At 31.3% G+C, this 8518-nt stretch overlaps 3 protein-coding genes across 3 annotated transcripts; 1 reads left to right on the top strand and 2 right to left on the bottom strand.

Moving 5' to 3' along the window:
- Positions 1 to 321: 321 nt before the first annotated feature.
- LOC130442146 (WD repeat-containing protein 36) lies at positions 322 to 3900 on the bottom strand. Its single transcript, XM_056776227.1, has 5 exons — positions 3008 to 3900; positions 2631 to 2954; positions 1966 to 2413; positions 1755 to 1906; positions 322 to 1701 (listed from the first exon to the last, which is right to left on the bottom strand). The coding sequence occupies exons 1-5, from the start codon at positions 3615 to 3617 to the stop codon at positions 581 to 583; spliced, it is 2655 nt and encodes an 884-aa protein (XP_056632205.1). The 5' UTR covers positions 3618 to 3900; the 3' UTR covers positions 322 to 580.
- On the top strand, positions 3748 to 6596 carry LOC130442149 (autophagy protein 5). Its single transcript, XM_056776230.1, has 4 exons — positions 3748 to 4190; positions 4243 to 4367; positions 5147 to 5344; positions 5444 to 6596. The coding sequence occupies exons 1-4, from the start codon at positions 3829 to 3831 to the stop codon at positions 5551 to 5553; spliced, it is 795 nt and encodes a 264-aa protein (XP_056632208.1). The 5' UTR covers positions 3748 to 3828; the 3' UTR covers positions 5554 to 6596.
- LOC130442148 (protoporphyrinogen oxidase) lies at positions 6479 to 8266 on the bottom strand. The gene has a single exon (XM_056776229.1). The coding sequence runs from the start codon at positions 8216 to 8218 to the stop codon at positions 6824 to 6826; it is 1395 nt and encodes a 464-aa protein (XP_056632207.1). The 5' UTR covers positions 8219 to 8266; the 3' UTR covers positions 6479 to 6823.
- Between the last annotated feature and the right edge of the window lie 252 nt (positions 8267 to 8518).

Genomic DNA, 8518 nt, shown 5'->3' with positions numbered 1-8518 from the left:
CCTTCTTCAAAAAGGACCAGAAGATATCCTGCTTGAGTAAAAGCAGTTTAGAGCTGGGGTAAATACCAGACCCTTGCTGAAGGGCCAAAGCAACCTTCACAGATCCCAAATCCTTCTCCTTCCCCTAGTTGTTTCGCTGGTCGGTTTATGGAGGTGTAAAGTCCTAAAACTCTTGCACAACTTGGATACCCTGGGATGATCTACCTGGATACTTGTAGACTAACTAGAAATTCAAGTTTTGTTTTTACAATTAGACTCAAATTCATAAAAGTCATAACTCCACTTTCTACTGGATATAAAAAATAAAAACATTTTGCCGAATCAGTATAAATTTTGTATTTTTTTAGTTAAAAAATAATACATATATACAAAATAAAAAAAATCTCGTGGTCCTGTATTAATTTGAAGGTTCATCTTGATTATTAATAATTTTTAACTGTTGCTTACTGATTTTTTATCCTACACCTTCTTATAGATGCATCACTTCATACTTTGTCTACTGTTAAGACAGTAGAATTCATCCAAAGATTCTAATTTATTTTCTTCAGTCAAACATTTCTTCGTGTTTCCACTATTCTCATTACATAGTCTTCAAATTCTGTACAACGCAAATGCAATACAATAACTTCTCCTGTAACCTATCCCAAGCTACACCATGGCAACTCATGATGTTAGGTAAGTAGTCTCTGAGCAATTTATTTTGAGCAATACAACTGCCGTGAGCTTTCAGAAATACACTCAAATAAGCTTCTGCTAATTCAAAGTCTCTATTGGATTTCAATATGCACTCGATGCACTTCATAAATTGTAGCATCACCTCCGAAGATCCACCGTTATCAGGAGAAAGTGACTTTATTTCGAAATCTGTCATAGATGGACCAAAACTTTTTAGTTTTTTAATAACCATATCAAAGTTTGTTGTTGTTTCCATTAATAATTTTCCGAATTCAGTTAAATTTTCAAAACTTATTGGAGTTACAAATTTGCTTTTCTCTTCAGATTCTGGTTTAACATCAAATTGGATATTATTTAGAGATGCTATTGTGGGAAGGAAGAAAGGTGCTGCTCTCGGTGTCTTTGGTGGTTCTTTTGGTTTATTTCTCTTTTTAATAACATCAAGGTTCAATAAATTTTGCCACCTAGATGTGGAAAGTCCTGACAATGTTATTAATTCTCGATTTATTTGTTCAGGAGAAATAAATTCTTCAATGGCTTGTTTTTCTTCATCTACTTCTACTTCCATATCCCTACCACTTTCCGGTAAAAGAACCAACGGAGGATCATCACTTGGAGTAATACTTTTCAATGCGATTTTAGTATAAATAGTTTTGTTACTCCAAAGAAAGATTCCCAAATAATCGACATGCGCTGTAGCTAGAGATTCTCCCGTTGGCGACATATCCAAGGATATACAAGCGGCGTCTGTAGCAAATTCATCTATTAATTGACCTGAAGGTATATCCCAAGTTCGTATTGAACGATCCATTGAAGCAGTGATAAGCCATCTTGAATCTGGACTGAAAGTGACGTCTGTTAGTTGTGCTGTGTGACCTGTAAACTTCCTAACGATTCTCTGAGTATCAATATCCATTATGTAGATAGAAAAATCTTCCATTGCCATAACTAATAAGGAACTTTCCCTATGTGAGCGGAAGAAACTGATTTGTTCTTCTAAAGGAATTGTTGCCAATGGATTAGTTCCTAAAACATTTGTTATTAAAAGTCTCCTAAAGGTATCATAAGATTTGAATTACCTTTGCATTTGAATCTCCAAAATTTAACCTCACAACCACCTCCAGTAATAATTACCTGATTGAGAGTATCACTTGTAACTCCACGTACTGGGTTAGAGTGTGCTTTTTGGTTTCCGTATGAGTCTCTCCAGATTCCAGATTGCATATTAAATCTACAATAATAAAAATGATAAGTGAGAACAATTATTTTACTATATATGAAAATTTTTACCTATCCACGTGTCCGGTACTGTACCCAACAATAACAAAATTGCCACAATGTGATAAACATAAACAAGTTGCTGTAACTTCTAAATTAACATCTTTATTCTTTTTTTGAAACCTCTCTGGTAGCAATTTCAACTGTCCCATTTTAACTTTGTCATAAGACCAAGTTGTTACCAAAGTTATATCAGAATGTACGGCTGCAATATTGTCCCATTCTTTTTCCCTAGTTGTTTCAGAAGTGAACTGTATAATTGGTGGCATTTTTAGGGGATCTTCTACTGCTCTACCTCGTTTTTTACTTATTTTTCTATTGTAAGAAGCTTTTCCCATACTTTTATTGAACTGTTCAGTGCGAGTGTTGAATATTCTTAATGTAGAATCACCAGCACAACTCAGGATGTTGTCACCATTTGATCCATGAAACCTTATGTAAGTAGGGGCGGACGAATGACCTATAAGATAATAGTATATTGTTTTATTAGTGAAAAAAGTGATTTTACAAAAAGTAAACTTCTCAAAAAACTTTCATCCAAGAGAGTTGTTCCAGCAATTAACATATAATCCTGATATAATTTTTTAAAGAAATTTTTAGGAAAGTAACTTTAACCAGACTAATGGGAGGAAGATTTTCTTTATTATATCATTACATTATACAAAAAAACTATTTACCTTCACGTATTCGTAGTAATCTAGCACTTCCATTTGAATTATCAAAAATCCACAATTTCAAAGTATTATCTGGTGATGATGTTACAACAAGAGGCTCATTTGGAAGAAATACCATTCCGGTAACAGCTCCATCATGGGCAGCTAATAACTGATTTTCAACTTTCCTTTCTTCTAAATTCCAGAACACTATATGACCACAGGCACTTCCAGTTGCCATAATGGGTGACCCATCTGTTCTGAATGATATCGAGGTAACCATACCCCAATCTTGATTAAATTCCATAATAGTTTCATCATATTTTAAATTGTGAAGAACAATTCTTCCTAAATTATGTATATTTTAAATGATATTTTCAAGTTTAAGACAAATTACTTACCTGTGCTCAGACCAACAGCAACAACATCAATTGCTGGTGCTTGTTCTAAACAAGTAACTGACGCTTTCCAACTTTTAAATGCGTAAATCAGTTTTGCTTTGTTAATATTCCACAGTTGCAAGCTTCCCGTATCACTGGCTAATAATATTTTGTTGATGTAAGTACTTGGATGCATAATGGCACTTATATTAAAGGTACTAAATAGAAGCTCCAAGTATACAGTTTCAGCCTTTATATCCCATATTTTGATATTATTAGATTCATCTACAGAAATTAGATGAGCTCCAAAAGGTATCATTAAATGTACTTTTCTTTTATGTCCCCTATAGGTGTGTTTTAATTCGGTACCTCTTCTCCAAGCATATATAACATTATCTACAGCCGTATATACATGATACGCATCTGAAGTCATACAATTTATATTGCCATGGTGTAAACCACTTACACTTAATAGGCCGAAATGTGATATTCCATAAGTATGAAAAGACTTTCCAACACATGTTACGATAAGATTTTCTTTTCTGCTTTTTATATATCTAACTTGTAAAGGGATGTGATTACTAACGTATCCTAAACCTCGGCAGGGTAAAAACACTTTACTCCCTGTCATTTTTTAATAAAATATTTATAATCGTATATACATAGTATTATACAAACACATGTGGCACTGTAATTTGAGGTTAGTTAGTTTTGAAATGAAGTTAGTAACAATCTTCTTTTTTGTTTAACGATTCACTAGCCCTACCAAATATGTGAATTAACATTACATAGTTCTAACCCAACATCTGTATCTTTTTGTTTCAAAGTTGACGCTATAAGCAATGGCAAACGATAGAGAGATTCTCCGCGAAATTTGGGAAGGAAAATTGCCAATTTGCTTTCGTTTAGATGGCGAAGAGGTTGCCGATGTTCGAGAACCAGATCCATTTTATTTAATGGTTCCACGACTTAGTTATTTTCCGTTGGTTTCTGATAAAGTGAAAAGGCATTTTATCAAATACGTCGACAATGAAAAATCAGAACAAGAAATGTGGTTGGAATATAATGGTCAACCGTTGAAATGGCACTACCCGATAGGGGTGTTGTATGATCTTTTATTCGATAAAGATGAACTCTTGCCATGGAATATTATTGTTCATTTTGATAAATTTCCAGAGTCGGAAATATTTCGGTTTAGCAATAAGTAAGTCCCTTCAAATTTTTAGTATGATAATTTAAAGTATTGAAATATTCAGGGAAATGGTGGAATCTTATTTTATGTCTTGTTTAAAAGAAGCCGATGTTTTGAAACACAGAGGACAAATAGCAGGAAGTATGCAAAAGAAGGATCACAATCAATTATGGCTTGGATTACAAAATGGTAATATTCACAAAAGAAAGAAATATTTTTCATTTTTTAATAGTTTCATTGTTTTTTTGTTGTCTTATATTTTTATTGTTTTTTTGTTATATCAGGATTGTCTTTGTTGTCTGAAGTTAATTATACTTCTTCCTGCTAGGAATACACGGCCGGATTTAGCATTTTGGTGCCCCTAGGCTCAATATTTTTTCCTCTCTTCCTAGTTAAATTTATGTTCCTAAAAATCTTTATTAAAAAATGATATTAGGCTTATATGTTAATATCTCTCAACAAAGCAAGTTTTTTTAGGAATTTACTTGGTTCTGGGCTTAACAAAATGCACTTATAACATTTTTATGTATTAGGTAAAAAGAGTGGGACTGAAACAAAACAATTTTGAGTCCACAAGCATGAACTAGGTACAGGACATGTTGCAGAGTTATGGGTATATATTTTCATTTCTAGATGATTTTTTCTCTCCACTGTGTGACCCCAAGGGGCTAATAACTATCAGTTCCTCATAAGGGAGTTTACAAATTATTTTTTGTGTACTTGAATTTTTCTTGATTGGTAATTTAATTTGCAACAGAACTATGAAAATATGATTAACCCAACCACAGTTTTGAATATTAATTCTATTTTTTGAGTGTTTTTTTTCCTTTCAAAGTGTCATTGATTAAATTACAAAATCTATCATCTGCAATTTTTCCTTTATCAGCCATTTTTCCTAATCTTTAGCTGTAGCTGTTTCATGGTGTCATCATAGATTAGTTCAATGTTTCAATTTACTTGATTTTTAGATAAATTTGATCAGTTTTGGGCTGTAAATAGAAAACTAATGGAAGCAACAAATGATTATGAACATTTTAAGTATATTCCATACAGGTGTTATTTCGAAAATGGATATAAACAGAAATTAACACAACCAGTGACTGAAAATGGTACCAAAAAAACTCTACAGGATCTAATACATGAAATTTTTCCAGAAAATACTAACGGTAAAATTTAATTTAAATCATTAGGATAAAAATAATATATTTAAGTCTAGCAAAAAGGTATTTATGATTCTTTATTAAAAATCATCTATTTTTTTGCAGTAATGATAAAAACTCACGGATTAATTCCTCCCTTAGATACACCATTGCAATGGCTTTCAGAACACCTAAGTTACCCAGATAATTTTTTACATTTGTGTGTTGTTAATTGAATTTTAATCTATTTTATAAGTGATACATGTGATTTTTTTTCTATGGCCATAGAAAAATATGTATAACCGTTTAGTTGTGGTATTCTAAAAAACACTCTTACATTTATATATAAGCATAATATACTCATTATTAGTACTTTACCAAGTTATTACTGTTATTATTAGCGTTTTTCAATGTACATTATTGATGGTATATCGAAAATAGGGCACAACCAAATAATATGTGAACTTATAGCATTTATACTTTTATGAAATTATATATATTTGTGTCGGCATTAAAAGTTTACTCATTTTTTTAACAAAAATATATTCAAGTATCAAGGAATTGGTCATGAAATTTTTTTTAAAAGCTTACATTTTTGACACATTTTGGTGATAACTTTATATTTAAATTAGTCTTGATCCAATTGACTGAATTGCTACACCTTGCCTCAAGTGGCAGGGACTATTTCATCTTGCTTTAATCGATTGATAAATATTTATGAAGTTACTTTTGAAACTTCTCCATTGACGACTCAGTCAGACTTTTAATTAGCTTGCTTCAAATCACTGTGCTAAGTTTAAGAAGAACTGGCCAAAACCCCTCCTATTATGGTACCCTTAGACTCTTCAGGAGTGGTTTTGGGGCTTAGGGCCCATTTAGACTTTTAATCAGCTTCCATAAATACCGAGAGGGGTCTTATGTGGGGAAAAAGTGTTTTTGTTTAAGAGCTTTTAACAATTTCACATGCTTTATTATTCTGGTTGACTTAATTCAACATTATGTATGATGTTAACTAAATCTTCACAATATCTGTTAGTTTTGATTGATTTTGATGTAATAAAATGGTACGATTGCATTAAGTCTCTGATTAGCACTGCCTGTTGAAGTATACAGGGATACATCGTTCTCTTTTTGTTTTCTAATGAAGTAAAATGACTCAAATTGTATATAGAAAATAGTTTAATTCAAATTCAATTGAAAACAATTATAAAAATTGAATTATTATTATCTAAAACTTATAAAATTGTGATAAATTATTTAAATATAAAGCAGGTAAATTAACTATCTATTAGAATCATTTTTATCCTTGAGGAAGACAAAATTTTACATATCAATCACAACTTGTAACGAAACATCTAGGACTATCAGGTGAAAGAACATGAAAATGTGTTAACAATTTTTTAATTCTTAAAAATTAATGTTAAAACATAATTAAACTGGAGATGATTCAAAAATAATCCCCAAACTTTACATAAAGTATCACAGTCTAATTGCATTGAAATATTACTAAAACAATTTTTCTACAGCATTTTTTGCCGATAATATAACATCATTGACTCCAACACCATAGTAAGAGGACCCGCATAATGATAGAGGCAATTTTTTATCATCTATGTATTTATTAATATAACCCAAATTTTCGTTATGTCCTACTCTATATTGCGGAATGCAATTCTCTAAAATGCTCACTTTAAATTGAACCGGTGTTTCATTTATACCTAATATTAATTTTAATTGTTCCAATGCAATTTTAAATATACGTTCCTTATCAGGATGTTTACCAAAAAGTTGTTCAAACCACGCTCCACCCATCATAACTGTAAGCACTGTATTGTCACCTTTTGGAAAACAACTGCTGTCATAAGTAACACCCAATATTGGTAATTTTTCTTTCGGTGGTACAAGAAACCCGAAACCTTCATGTTTTAATAATGGTTTGTTATAATACACATTCACTACTGCCACTGTTACACTTTTAATTCGATTTAAAAACATTGCTAACTCAGGATGTTGTGATTCTAATAATTTTCCTAAACTTTCAGAAGAAATTGTACTAATTACTTTAGGAGCCGTTAGTGATTTACCACTTTCCAGCTCTACAACAACCCCATCTCTAGATATTTCTAATTTATTACATTTACTATTCAATTCAATACTAACATCATTTTTTATAGAACAATCAAGGGCTTTAGTAAGACTCTCTAGTCCATTTTTGAAAGAATAAAAATTCCATCGTTCTTTTTTTGCTTTTAGAGCCAATCCTTTTAAAACATTTCCATTTTTTCTTTTAAATGCATTCATTAATAATCCTTTATAGATATTTCCGTATCGTTGTTCGTATTCAAATAAAGTTTTCATTAAAAAATTAACACTTATTTCCCTCGAGTTCCCAGCACAAATACCACATATCATAGCACTTATTAAATTATCTGCCATCTCTTCTCCAAATCTTCTCTTAGTAAATTCATAAATAGAATCATCCTTGACGTCTTTTTTAACAGCAAACATGTCTTGTAGTAAAAAACTCACCAAAGGTTTACTAAAAGGTGGCAAAGTTTTGAATAAACCTCCTATAGAAGATGGAAGAAAATGTAGTTGTTTATTAACATATATCATACGATTTTTTGCTGCTGGGTGGTTTGAATAAATTGGAATAACGTCTTTTATCAAACCAATATCCTCAATTAACGACAACGTGTTCGAAGCAGCTGGTCCGTGCGGTCTTATTGTTCTTGGTCCTTCTTCAAAAATTATATTATTATCCACAGAATTTGACTTTATCCATCCTCCTAAACGATTTGAAGCTTCTAATAATGCGATTTGATATTTTGGACTTTTTCGAAGTAAATAATATGCGGCAGAAAGGCCTGATAAACCACCTCCTAATATTATAGCTGACATTTTTTATATTTGAGGTTATGTTATTGTATGCAGTAAATCAACTAGTAATCCATCATCGCTAATAATCGATACTTTCAAAAATAAAATCGATTTTTTTAGTGTTTCTGTTTTCATTAAAATAGATATAAAATCTTTCATTATGAATTGGAACGTCTTGAATTTTTGCTCCTATATATTAAAAATCGGATAAATATTTATTTTTAACATGAATTTGTGCTCGACGTTGCATTATATGAATACAAAAATGAAACAACGCTAAAGCCATTTTCACACATACACGATGTCGACGTTTTAAACGTA

Source organism: Diorhabda sublineata, chromosome 3, assembly GCF_026230105.1.
Source record: "Diorhabda sublineata isolate icDioSubl1.1 chromosome 3, icDioSubl1.1, whole genome shotgun sequence".
Lineage (NCBI taxonomy): Eukaryota > Metazoa > Arthropoda > Insecta > Coleoptera > Chrysomelidae > Diorhabda > Diorhabda sublineata.
The sequence above is the reverse complement of the archived record's forward strand: the minus strand, read 5'-3'. Positions and strand labels throughout refer to the sequence as shown.